Source organism: Antedon bifida, chromosome 10, assembly GCF_963402885.1.
Source record: "Antedon bifida chromosome 10, ecAntBifi1.1, whole genome shotgun sequence".
Lineage (NCBI taxonomy): Eukaryota > Metazoa > Echinodermata > Crinoidea > Comatulida > Antedonidae > Antedon > Antedon bifida.
The window spans coordinates 2,978,650-2,992,469 of NC_136235.1; the positions used below are offsets into that span (position 1 = coordinate 2,978,650).

General features: G+C 33.2%; 1 protein-coding gene across 1 annotated transcript; it reads right to left on the reverse strand.

The window, feature by feature from the left end:
* Positions 1 to 440: 440 nt before the first annotated feature.
* On the reverse strand, positions 441 to 13,409 carry LOC144854565 (uncharacterized). Its single transcript, XM_078712508.1, has 20 exons — positions 13,344 to 13,409; positions 11,385 to 11,501; positions 10,967 to 11,068; positions 9,520 to 9,639; positions 8,639 to 8,741; positions 7,515 to 7,680; positions 6,579 to 6,682; positions 5,956 to 6,092; positions 5,819 to 5,864; positions 5,426 to 5,667; positions 5,128 to 5,250; positions 4,709 to 4,900; positions 4,109 to 4,345; positions 3,524 to 3,721; positions 3,039 to 3,209; positions 2,458 to 2,793; positions 1,604 to 1,693; positions 1,247 to 1,436; positions 1,089 to 1,139; positions 441 to 982 (listed from the first exon to the last, which is right to left on the reverse strand). The coding sequence occupies exons 1-20, from the start codon at positions 13,407 to 13,409 to the stop codon at positions 441 to 443; spliced, it is 3,333 nt and encodes a 1,110-aa protein (XP_078568634.1).
* Between the last annotated feature and the right edge of the window lie 411 nt (positions 13,410 to 13,820).

Below are 13,820 nucleotides of genomic sequence, written 5' to 3' on the forward strand. Positions count from 1 at the left end.
AGTTGATGTCGAGAGGTGAAATCAATGTCATCAAGATATTACACTGAGTTAATAGTAGGTAGGTGACAAATAATAATGGGCTTAACCTGTCTCTCTGAGGTGTACCAATATTCCTTGTGAAATCTGCCTTTGATTATTGGATTGAGACTTCTACATCATGAAACAAAGCAGCCCAGCGGAGCAGTCAGAAGACTACTCAGCGTAAAGCCAGTAAGTCAGCAACCAAGTCATTAGGCTAGATGTATATTCTACACATTATTCTTTACCTAGCCTGTATCAAGCGAGCAACTATCATATATTTCTAAATTAAATTTAAATAATTTTGTCTAAAACCTTGCTACTTAAATCAGAACAGAAACCACATGGTACAGTCTATGTACTAACATATCTTAAGACTTTCCTATATTTAGGTACCGGTAAACCATTTTGTATTCACACAATTAACACTCGTCACTATCTTCTAATTCTTCAGCGGCTAATGTTAACTCATTCTTCTTCAACTTTTCGATAAATGGTTCCAATTTGTGTTTATTTAGGATACCCCTTTGTTCAAGATCCAATATCACAGTCCACTGATTGCCGTTGTATTTCTTGGAAACCTTCTCTAGGTTAACCAGTGTTGTTACATTGCCTTCTGAAAGTTTGTTACCGAAGTTAATCAGTTTTTGTCGATACGGTGTGAACGATTTTACCTGATCGTCGGCTTTTTCGTAAGTGTCCTTCAGCAGTTTGTTTTCCTCCAGAACACCCTGTTTACCAGTGACATTGATTACGTCGATGACAACTTCAAAGTTAGTAGCAGTAAGATAACCGGCGGATTGCATTAACTTAAACACCTCCATTGTGCTTTTAGCCTTCTGTAGATCGTTGAAAGGTCGTATCAGGTCTTTGCACAACATCTTCAGCTGGTCAAGTGAACCGTATTCATCATACCAGTCTGACGTATTTACCAGCATTTGCTGAAATTCTGTTTCGAATGATCCTGTATTATATAAACACATATATTTATTAAGTTGTTTATAGGCCGAATTCACTTTTGATATTGACGATGGCTAATTTTTATTATTAAAAAAGTCATTGTAAATTACCTGGGTTTTGACTCGACTGTGTAAATGGTTCTGCGTCGGGCCGTTCTGTACCTAAAAAAATATTGTTCCATTCAAAATAAGCATTAATATTACATAAGGTGGACGTAAAATTCGTTACATAAAAAGCCGAATAATTGTACATTTTTTTTGATAATCACCTGTTAAAAACAGTTTTCTGAAGCCTTGTGTAACCATTGCGTTTTTTCCACATGGAACAGTCGGGTTGTCTAAACATCGTTGTAGATCATGGAAATGTAGCTTGGAAGATTCACACGCTATGCAGAGCACGGACAGTTTGTAGCCGACTGTACACTTGGATTCCAAATGCTTCTGTAGAAAGTCTAAAACCTACGTGATAATATAAATGTTTATTTGTATTACCGATGTTGTATATCATTTAGAATTTCTATTTCTCATAGTGCGAAATATGACAAATTATTTCAATTTCAATCTTAATTAGGTCAACATCATGTACATCATCATACATAGAACGATGTAGGTTTGGCTTGCCTTACCTCTTTGCAAAAAGCTGGTTGTGGTCTATCTATCAGCCTGGTAGTACCTCTCTCATCTTTGCTAATTTCATCTCTGCGTGTTATTTGAAACTGTTGAAAAACACAATAGTCAATCATCATGAATTATTGTTGTTATTATTCACGTTTAAAATTTGCTATATTTATAAATTAGAAAGTTCATAAAATGTTCGTAGTTAGACGAAATAAATTATACATAAATAGTTTGTTTTAAAAGAATAAATTATGGAATTTTCGATATTATAAATGTGATTTACTGATAGAAACAAATGGTTAGAAGAGATAAATAATACTGGACTCTATTACTTTCATAGGTAGGCTTACTTTTGTAACAGTAACAAGGCAATATGTTAAACTGCGGCGCATTCGCGGAGTGCAAAAGAACGAGGTATAGTGTTAACAATTGACAGACACATTGCTAATGATTGCTAATATGCCTGGCTGCCAATGATCAAATGGGACTGCTAAGCCTGAGCAATTGTAACATCTTACACAATTTACAGTAGTTTGTATGTGTGTCTTTGCCATCGATTGTGTTAATATTATGCCCATCTTGCCAATTACAGGATGAGTAAAAATATATCGGGCTTAATTGAGGCTTATCGCGGGAGCATTATTTTTTTCCTATTAGGTTGAGGCAGAAACTTAAAAAGAAAGCACGTTAACCACCAGCTGAAGCTGCACTAACCTACATCATGCAATTTGCAAATGATTTCTGTTTAGTGTGTGTTAACAAATAGAAACATTCTATGTACGTAGGACTAAATGTGAATGATGTGCTCAGATTTGGACTTAGAACTTTGGTGTGGTGATGGTAGCCAAAAATAAATACGCACCTTCAATGCGTTAACTTGTCGTTTTCTTTGCTTGTCATCCTCTTTAGGTTCAACAGCACCAAAACTGACAACGTGATTATCAAATCCAAAATCACTACGATTTTGGTACAATTGAAAATCATCACTTTTCCGTCCTTTAATCTTCGAGAGGTGTAAGAACTCAACAATCAGCATGTGGTAGACGGCGTCAGGAAGAAAGTCCATAGGTTTTGGGGTAGTCAAATAGATCGACACCATGTTACTCGAATCTTCCTCTACTTCCAATGCATCGTCTTTAATTTGTATCCGGGAAGGAACCAGGAACACTCGGTCGCTGTCATTTTCTCGTTCCTCTTCCTATAAAATAGATTTTGTTCACTACTTTTTATTCACTCAAAAATATGTCTCCCGTTGCTTCCCGCCATTGAGGCCTATTGTAAGATAATTTTTTTGACTAAAATGTCGTAGAAATTGCAGAATGTCAGTAAGAATTAGAAGTGTCCATATTGAAAACAATTTAAACTGGCTATTTACTTTGTTGATGTTTTATTTATAACCCCCAGTGTAAATTCATAAATGGTTAAGAAGCAACAAAAGCTCACCGTCACAGTTTGCGTTTCGAATACAAGTTGAAACATCTTCAATACATCTAAGAAGATATCCAAGTAGCTTTCATCTAATTCAATCAGTTTCCGCCATAAATGACGTACTAATTCCTCTTCCAGTATTCCCTCGACACTAAATCTTTTCCATAATTGATTTAACCTAGACCACTATAGAAAACAACATATTTCAAAAATTAATAGATAACTATGAATCATAAAAACACATGTATCAATTGCCTGTAATAGACATACAGTACATACTAGCATTAGTTCATTTTATTTTGATCACAGCTACTATTTTTTGGATTCGTGTTTATGCCAAACAATCACTTTATTTCTAACACACTTTTTCAGAAGCAGAAGTTAGGCAGTAATAGAGATGTCAAAACAATAAAATGCTTTTTAATGTTCGAATTACAATAATTCCATTATTTTATATATCACATCTCATTCTAATCAAGGTGGGCAAGATGTCAACTTACTTTTCCGATGCTGTCTGGTATTTTGTCAGTGAATATTTCTGTCACCATTTCAACCATCGTTTGTAAATTTATTAGCACTACGTGCTTTAATTTCTCTTCATTCTTAGAGTACAGAATATTCCCTGTGTCATTCAGGTAGTCCAAAGCCATAGTCAGTTCTGCATCAGCAATTTCACATTCATTTGCGATTTTGGTTATCTAGAAGAAGGAGGTAATAGAGCACTTTCAATAAATTATTTTTGATACATAAACTAGGGCCTACATATTGATTTTCGAACGCGCAGTCAACTAAACAGCCTATACGTCTCGTGTTACGCGTTGACCACTGTGTAACAGGAATGAACGGCATATAGAGGACTAAATTGCATTCGCATTTTTTTAGAAGTGAAGGAGACAATTTGTCACACTTCCGGGTCATAAATATAAACAATTTGAATCTTTTTTCAGTGTCACAATAATATTTTCCTTCAAGGTGGTTATTTTTATCAGCAGTAATTACGCCTACATTTTTCCCGATATTAAATTACTAAAATCTTTGATTGAAAGAAAAACATTGGCATTATTTAACTTTAAATTACAATTTACCTCATTTAAGGACAACAACAGCTTTGTTTTACCAAGTTCTTGTATCTTGGTCTGGAAATCAACCCACTTGATTGGAATCTTTCTTTTCATTTCATTCATGAAAACTCCAATTCTTTTTTTGAGTTTCTCAATTCCTCTACGAGATTTGCTATCTACCATGTATATCTCAGGATCTACATGTTTTTCGTACGGTGTGTCTTTGATAGCTTCAAGTATTTCTTGACCCATAGCCTCAATCTGTAATATCAAACATAATTAAACATGTACTCACATAGACAGTACAATATAGTCGATGAGAGAATACATTTTCTTCATATTGATGGCACCATTATTAAATGTGTTATTGATAGAAATATTATGTTGCGAATTAAAATTCATTACAGCGTTGATTCTAAAAATATATTGCGTCCATTTGTGTGAAATGTATTTGAAACCGGCATTATCTTTTGGTGATCTTTTAATAGTATTCTCGTATTCTTATTATTTTCACTGCTCTCTCTTTTAGGGTAGAGAAAGTGAAGGTAAAAAAGCTAATCCTATCAAATCTAAATATAAATAACTTATCTTTTAAATAAATGTTATCAAGCCTACGTCACTTACCTTGGCAATTTTCTCAGCTTTGTTTCTTCCTTTAACTTCGTCTTTGTGAGTAGCGACTAGTATAATGGGCGGTAAAACTACACCGTTTAAGCTTCTCTCTATGCTAGGCGTACCATATCGCACAACGGCGTATTCATAAATAGACCTTATCCAGAAAACAGTCATTCCCAAATTCGTCATTCCCCAAAATCCCTGAAAACAATAAATAACTGTACAGTAACTATACTTTACAGGCACAAGACATTCTAAACAGCCAGTTATTATATTACCGCAACTTAATTTATAATTACTTTTGAAACGGTAAGAAGAGGAAACTTCGGCTTGATAAGCTGTCAACCGACTAACTGGGGAACAATGGCTTGGAGTAACAACTTTCCCTTATAATTCAAAATAAGACAAATCATAATATATAAATTTACACAATCTGTTGGAGCTTTCTTCTTGTTTGTACTTTGATTTACATCCCTTATTTTTACCATCTCATGGAGTTCATCTACTGCACTGAACACTACAATGTACGTAACGCCTCCTGTCAGGAACAACTAAACGGAATAAAGTTTACTGTAATAAAGTAATTGAACGGAAAACCACACAAATAACACTGATACCTCCCGCTTCTACCTTCGACCTAAACTTGTTATCTATATGCCTAAAAGATAAATCATACAAAAGATTAAATATTATTAAAACTTTGACCATGTATTGTATGCTACTCACTCGGTGTGTTATATAATATGTCATCTGCCCTGCATAATCCCAAATGCTACTAATATTCTGAGGGTTAGTAGTTCGGCTTGATGTCTGCTGCTTGTCTCCGAATGCCCAATGAATGAATTTACCAAGCACACCAACTGTCCCACCGGTGTTTGCCTTAGTGTCAAGTTCATCACTGATTTTATTAACAAGTAATTTGTGAAATTGTTCAGGTAACTTCTTTTCCAGTGTATTTCCTCTGTCATCTAAGGCAAATACAACATTATTTGTTTATTTCTATTTGATCATTAAAAATACAAATGATAATAATAATACTAGTACAGCTAACAAATTGTTCAACAATACATGATAATTTTGATCGTAATAAAAAGATAAAACTGACAATAATAATTATACCATTTTCATCTAGATTCAATTCCTTTGTATCTTCTTTTAAAACATCCTACGAATAATCAAAAAAAGATAAGTTAAAATTTCGTGTAATTCTTCCACAAATAATACTCTAATAATTTGTAGTAGAAGAAAAAAAGTACCATAACTTCAGTCGGTTTCTCTATCTGATCAATTTCGCTGGTTGATGTCGAAGGTGTGCTAGTTTGTCTCTGTAGTAATTGCTTTGCCACATAGTCTGTCACTGCTTCTTCTCGTATCTCATTCGATAATTGAATTACTATAAAATACATAATAACGTTACATTACAACAACGTAATATCAAGGAGGAACCTTCTTTCAACAATCAGGTTTATAATACCAATCTACGGTTAGTCAATTAAATCCCTTGTTTTACTCAATCTTTTCCACTTCATTGATGTTTATTCAAGCTTGGTACATTTTAGATGGTATAGTATTTTACCATTATCATTATATTATTCCAGGTGGTAATCGGTATATTTTGTTTGTGTACCATTAATTCCTCACACTGAAAGAGATATGACTACCGAAATATGTATGTGTTTTGTATGTATACAGTATATGTTAAAGCCACCAATACATTCTGATAATGGTCTTCCATCGATGCAATGTCATGCTATATAGTAGTAATGAATAATTTTGGACAAATCTGTTTCATTAGTTCTAGTTCGCAATAAAGAACTAATTTTGAAAATAACCAACCAAGAAGCTGTTGTTTTACAATAACAATATACTTTTTCAATACCGTCAATATTGTGTTCCTGCCACTTTTGGTAATCGTCCCCTGACGCTTCAACCAGTGTGTTTGCGACAACTATTCCGTCGGTAGACTTTTCCTTGGGATCGAATCTAAACGATAATAAACATTACTAAACAGTCATAATATAATGTTTACGTAATTATTATTGAAATTAACTGTGTCAAGCATGTTGACTGTGTGCTTTACAATGGCAAGGCCAATTTACACAGACGAGAGGTAAACGGTAAGTGGTATGGTAAGCGGAAAACCGCGTAGGTTGTCCCATTTACACAGCGCGCGGAATTCGTGAGCGGTGTGGGGGAAAGTAGGTGCTTGTAGGCCTCGAGGCTACTGCATGTTGCTAACACGGCCCGGACTAGAATAATATGACTCAGTATGCCTAGAGCAGTAGCCTACCACACACAGACCTATATTTTAGAGGGACGTGTTGCCTAATAGGCCTAATGTCTTATTTTTATGCAAACAATCATTCACGTCGTATTTGTTTGTATGAATAATAAGAAGCTCCAATACTAGGCTAAGCCTGCTACGGCACTGGTAGCCTATTTATTGTCTTCTTGGACTCGACGGACTAACACAAAAAAGTTATTGATAGATGACGTCACATCAATCATGTCGTTGATTAGCCAGAATCCAAAATTACCGCGAGTGATCTTGACAAAGTAGAATCCTGTTAAACAGTTTAGAGACATTTTTGGTACATGTCTATACTATGAAACTCAAGTATAGGCTTTCAATTGTCTTACACATAATTCACTAAAATTACTAACTTGTTCTTATGTTAGATCTTGGATTAAAATTCGCTATAAAATCAGTACTATTAACGATTGAAAGAATGATTCTATACGCAATAAATTCTGAATTATTAACATATTTTACCTATTCAGTAGAATAATCTATACATATCATAAACAAACATACCTTTTTCCAAGAATAGCTTTCACGCAACTTGTTTTGCCAGCTCCTTCTTTCCCAAGGAACATACTTCTTGAATTGACTATTGTAACTGTACCATTTTCTAGAGCCTCTTTGAAAACTGCAGTTGCTTCCTTACCTCTTGCTATTATTTCAGCTGGAACTGGACTCTCTAAGACACAAATATTGATAATAAATTATTGGTGATGCATTTATATTATAAAAGTAAAAGATCATTTTTCCGGAAATAACAAACTGTTATATTAAATTAATTGTTCAGACTGTAAGCATTTGGACCAGTGGTATGATTACTATGTAAGAATTAGCAATTGTATATCAAATGTTTAATTTATTAGGATGCGTCTTTAAATCATGTTAAAGCTTAGAATCAAACATAGAATAATCAGTAATAAATAAATGCCTCAAGCACGTCATTATACTATCCATATCATCACTAACAACTTATCTTGTTGTTTGCTATGATTCAATGACTGTAGTTATTTAGTGTCGTTTTTGGATCCAGATTTTTTAATTGTATAGAACTTTTCAAGTTTAAAAACGTTTTAATTCTTATTTTTTCCAGCAAAATGGCACAATACCACATTGATAAACCAGCTTATCTTGAAGTTTTCATGATTCAGTAAACGTTTCAACAGGATTTGAATTACCATCGGTTTAATAGGTAATAACAAACCTATCATGGACAGTTACGCTTGTTTTTCTCTTTTGTGGGAGCAGCCCACTTTTATTGCAATGATAAACAATACGATAAAGGTTATATCTGTCTATCTATCTATCTATCTATCAATGAATATTTAAGTGATATTACACAGTCTGAGGTTAAAAGATAATAGAAAATATTTTGATATTTTGTTGAAATCTAAATATGATAAAACAAATAAGTATACAGAGAAAATTTATATTACAGAGCTAAAACGATATAAACATTGATATTCAATATTAAAAATTGAGATTCGGTAAAATAATGATAAAATGGATTGCATTATAAGATTATGCTTTGTTTGTTACGTTTCATTGAACCTCATGTATTCACACACCTACTTTATATTTTCCAACAATACCGTAAATTAACAATACATAACAATGTCAGGTGTAAAAAATCTACTTGCCTTCCATAAATTGTATGAGCTCTCCTTTCTTTTCATTTTTAGTTTTTTCATCATACTTTGAACACTCATTTTCATTATACAGATCAATCGGTGTTTTGTTACCCTAAACAAATAATAAATGCAAACATGTTTACAAAACTATTTTGTAATCAATTAAAGTAATCAATCAAGTAAAATAAATTATTCGTTATAGGGCTAGCCTACTTATAATAGTTAAAACACCAAATAGTGTTAATTAATAGCATACAGTAATACTTATAAATATAAGACCGATTCAATTTAATAGGAATACACAGTTTGGTTTCTGCAAATTATGTAAGCCTAACAATCATAAAGTAGAAAATACAGACCACTTTTTATATTAATGTGCAAAACGTGCTACTATGACAGACTTACATTTTAATTCACGTATATGGTCTTGTATATTTTGGGTATGATCATTTTTGGACATTTTTTCTAATGGTAATATTGAAAAGCAACATTATGTACTACTTGATGACCTTTTTATATTATTTCCTTGTAAACAATACTTAACTACTGCATAGAGGTATAGAAATACTATACTAAGAGTGACCGCCCATCACGTAAATTAATAACTTTAAGTATTATTTATTTATTTTATCTACATTATTAATAAATACTTTTTCTAATAGTTTCAATATTTGATAGTTTTGAAAAATTATCTACATTGTAGTATTTTGTGGCTGCAATACTAAATTTATTTATTTAAATTTACCAACTGATCGTTTTTATTAATTTTTTAATAGCTACTGTTTTATCACAACATTTAAATACAACATTTAAATTATGCAATCTACTGTAATCATTAAATAAAAAAAAAAATCATTAATTTATTATAATTATATAATATTGATGATTACATAGTATGATCTAATTGAACACGATGCTCCATACGTCATCAGGCAGATGGCAGTATCATGATGTTGCTTGTAAGTTAAAGCCCGTGAATCGAGACAAATATGCAATGGTGTGTAGCCAAGCTGTAATTAAATAGCAAAATAGTAAGTTAATCAATGTCAATAACGTGTTCTATTACTATTCACAAGAAAACATAGCCCTATAATTTTAATATTTTCGGCACTAGTTCTCTATTGTACGTACGGGCAGAGATTAATCTGATACATTGGTGTTGTACAGTGGATTGTGGAACAGTTAGGGATCAATAACACTCTTATAAGGGTTGAGAGTAGATGGAAGAGAGGAAGGCGTACATGAAAACGATTGCATTTTTATTTAATCCAATTGCCTAAAGGTCAATTTACACTAGAACGATGACGATCGACGATAAAAAGATAAACGTAAACAAAAGAAATTAGAAGATTTTTCATTCTGTATATAAAATAACCATTTATGCTGTCTTTGACGAAAATAATATTGCTCATGTCCAATCTATTGACGTCATGATTAGTAAGAGCAATAATATCGTACCGATACAACGTACTTGTACGTTTAATACGATGAATAGAGACAAACATGCAATGGTGTATCGTTAAATATCTGTAATTAAATAGTAAGTAAATCAATGTCAATAACGTGTTCTATAACTATTCGCAAGAAAACATACCCCTATAATTTTAATCTTTTCGGTACAAAGTCTCTATTGTAGGTACGGGCAGAGATTAATCAGATACATCGGTGTTGTACAGTCGATTGTGGAACTCTTAAAACTCTTATAACGGTTGAGAGTAGATGGAAGAGTGGAAGGCGTACATGAAAACGATTGCATTTTTAATTAATCCAGTTTTAATCGCTTAAATGTCCATTTACACTAGGACGATAACGGTCGACGATAAAAAGATAAACATAAAACAAAAGAAATAAGAAGATTTTTCATTCTGTATATAAAATAACCATTTATGCTGTCTTTGATGAAAATGATATATATCATGTCCAATCAAATGACGTCTTAATTAGTAAGAGCAATAATATCGTACCGATACAACGATGTTATTGTTCTTATTGATCATGACGTCATTTGATCAATCATAAATGGTTATTTTATAGTTCTAGAATGAAAACTTAGTTTCCTTTGTTTTATGTAAGGAAAGGGTTATGTTCATTTTTTATCGTCGATTGTTATCGTCCTAGTGTGTAAGCAGTCTTTAAACTACATACAATAATAGGAAATCTGATTTACATTATTACGTTGGTTTGCTTATAGAAATGCATTTACATAGAATATATGTTTGTGACCATGACATTAACACATTATCTTATCTTATATAACCATATAGCATTGAACGTCGATCGTCTACCTTTTAAATGTATTTTAAAGCAAATTGTTTTATTAATGTGTACTCTACTCACCTCTCCTACTGTATTCACGTGTTGTCTGTTTCGTTCTAAAACATGTTTCAATGCGATCGAGTACCCACTTTCTGATAAGCAATGAACGATAGTAAATAACCACTGTGAACAAACAACAAAATTACATAAAACAATCGTCACATATAAAATAACATAACGTATAACGATACTCAACATATTTGTTTTAATTAACTGTCTTCAGGTCTGTGCACTGTAGATAGGAAGGACAGAATTTTTACTGTTTCTGAAGTTCAACCTACACTGGGAAAGAGTATGTTACTTCTTTTCCATTAATAAAAGACCCAACAACGAAGGGAACTAAACATATATGATTTGCAAGATTAAGGAGGATGTCCAAGATCAAGGTAAATCAATGTATACGCAATAGTTGTGTACTTTTCTATATGATTGTCCTTACAGATGACGAGTTGGTGTATTCCAGGCAAACATCTGATGCTTGAGCAATCAGCTGAATTACTAAGTTTTCTGGAATACCATACAACCACACACCTCTCATTAATAACGTTTTATTATCCTAACAAGAAAAAACATACATAGTATTACATTAAAGTGACTCATTGCGTATATGGATTATGTACAGGTTTTAATTTGTTTTGAAGAGAGACATTAAAAATAAATAATTATGCATAAAATATATACTATCATCATCATTATTGAATTATGAATATCCTTTGAATTATAATTTTCTTTTTCCTTATTCTTAAATATTTCATTCAGAAAAAAGCGTACTGTTGTGAATAAAAATTGTTTTATATTTGATATTATGATATTGTATGTTGATGTTAATAATACATATGCCTACCTATCTATTGTGTAAATCATTATTATTGTATGGAATATAACAGTTAATTATATCTCAACTGAGAATTATAGTATGTATTACTATTTCAGTACAGCTATTAATTACTGCTTCGTTCCCACGCGTAACCTAGCCTACGCGTGGGGCATTGTTTTATGATCGCCAAACCCACGAAGTATTGTCTTTTGATCGCGATCCCACGCGCTTCCACGAAGTATTTTTTTTTTTATCGCGTTGCCACGCGTTCCTACGCGTTCCCATGCGATACGACGGGAAGGTATTGTTTTTGGATCGCGATAATACGAGCGGCTTTGTTTTGCTATGCCTACGATGGAAGGTCTTGAATATACACCATTGTTACCAGCTATCAAAAGAGAGCAATGCCAATATAATAACCCACCTTGGATCGACGAATTTTACCCCTTACAGCAAGGCCCGAGTAGGCCTGCCTAGCTACAGAGACAGGCAGGCCTTGTTGACTAGGCCCAGAGCCTAGCGATTGTTGATATTAAATATTGATAAAAATGCTTCGTTTCATTTCGTCGTACGAGAGTTTCTCTAGAAAAATTGATTTAAATCAATATATTCCATGTTAAATTATCACAAAATAATACTACGATTGCGTAAAAAGTAATTATGTTATCCTATACGAACGAATCAGCCAACACCGCTAAAATAATAATTATATTCTTTGAATAAAATCAAATAACCTATGACCCACATTAAAGAGTGCACGGACTGGGAGCGAAAAAAAACACGCGAAACATCGGTGGTCGAGCGAATTTCATTATCACATGTGATAAAAACAACGCAAATCAAACATGTTGAAACAAAGTTGGCCGTGGCCCACTTCACTGAGGTTCACCGGCCGCATGAGTGCCGTTAGGCCTAGTAGTGGGAAAATTTCTATTTTGTTAATAATAATATGTCGTCGAATTTAAAACATAGCGATACGATGTTTAATTTGATTAATTCACAATGTGGCCGTCGTATACTATATTTTTATTGCATTTAAGGCAACATTCTGACGTATTTTATAGGTTTCATTTACGGTAGGCCTAATATAGGCCTAGTATAGTACTATAATACTGCATGGCATGCTAGATTGGTACTCTGTACGAACTCAATAGCATAGGGTGTGTGGTACTAACTTCGTTTTTTAAAACATTAATCTCTAGACTCTGGGCCTAGCTAGCAATACAAATATCGGGCGTAACTGCTGTATTTTCAATCACTGTTGCCCTTTTGATTCATTGATAAACAATGTTGTTTACTTTGTAACAACACATAACAATAGACGCGTGGCAAAACAATGCCTCTCGTAGGATCGCATCAAAAAACAATGCAGTTCGTAGGATCGCGATTAAAAACAACACGAAGAGGCACGAAGCTGGAACGTGGGTTACGTTGCAGTAATTTTTAGCTGTACTGATACATCAATATAAATCAAATTTCATTGGAGTTTAATTTTAATTCACGGAATTTAGACAAAAAGTGTCATTATTTAACGTTCTACATGTACGGTCAGCAGAGAGGCCTGCCATACTATTTATATACAAAACATTCGTGAAGGTTGAATCCAAACAAGGCAATCTTGATAGCTTTGTTCCAAATAACGTACATGTTTCATTTGCATAAATTAAAACATTTTTTAAGGCTAATCATTTGTTCACCGCACGTTAGTTAGGCCTAGTAGTGAGAACATTTCTATTTTGTTAATTATAAACTCATCAGGCAATGAACATTAATTCTAAACCGCCCGGTGATATACTGACATTTAATTAATAAATTTGAAACAATAAAGATGAGGAAATCTGCGAGAATGAGAAAAAGTCCCCCCAACCGAGACTCGAACTCGGACCGCCTGCTTGATATGCAGATGTCCTAACCATTAGACCACTGGGGCTTTCATGGTATTGTTCAAACTCGATTGGATAGCGACTCTTTAACATTCTCGGCGTGGTACGGCGGAACAGCACTAGTCCTTGTTAATTATAATATGTCGTCGAATTTAAAACATAGCGATACGATGTT

Coding starts and splice junctions, on each gene's coding strand:
- LOC144854565 (XM_078712508.1), bottom strand. CDS start 13,409: ATGTACGTTATTTGGAACAAAGCTATCAAGATTGCCTTGTTTGGATTC. Junction 11,069..11,384: donor AATACACCAACTCGTCATCT/GTAAGGACAATC, acceptor GTTTGTTCACAG/TGGTTATTTACTATCGTTCA. Junction 1,694..2,457: donor GACAAGTTAACGCATTGAAG/GTGCGTATTTAT, acceptor GTTTTTCAACAG/TTTCAAATAACACGCAGAGA.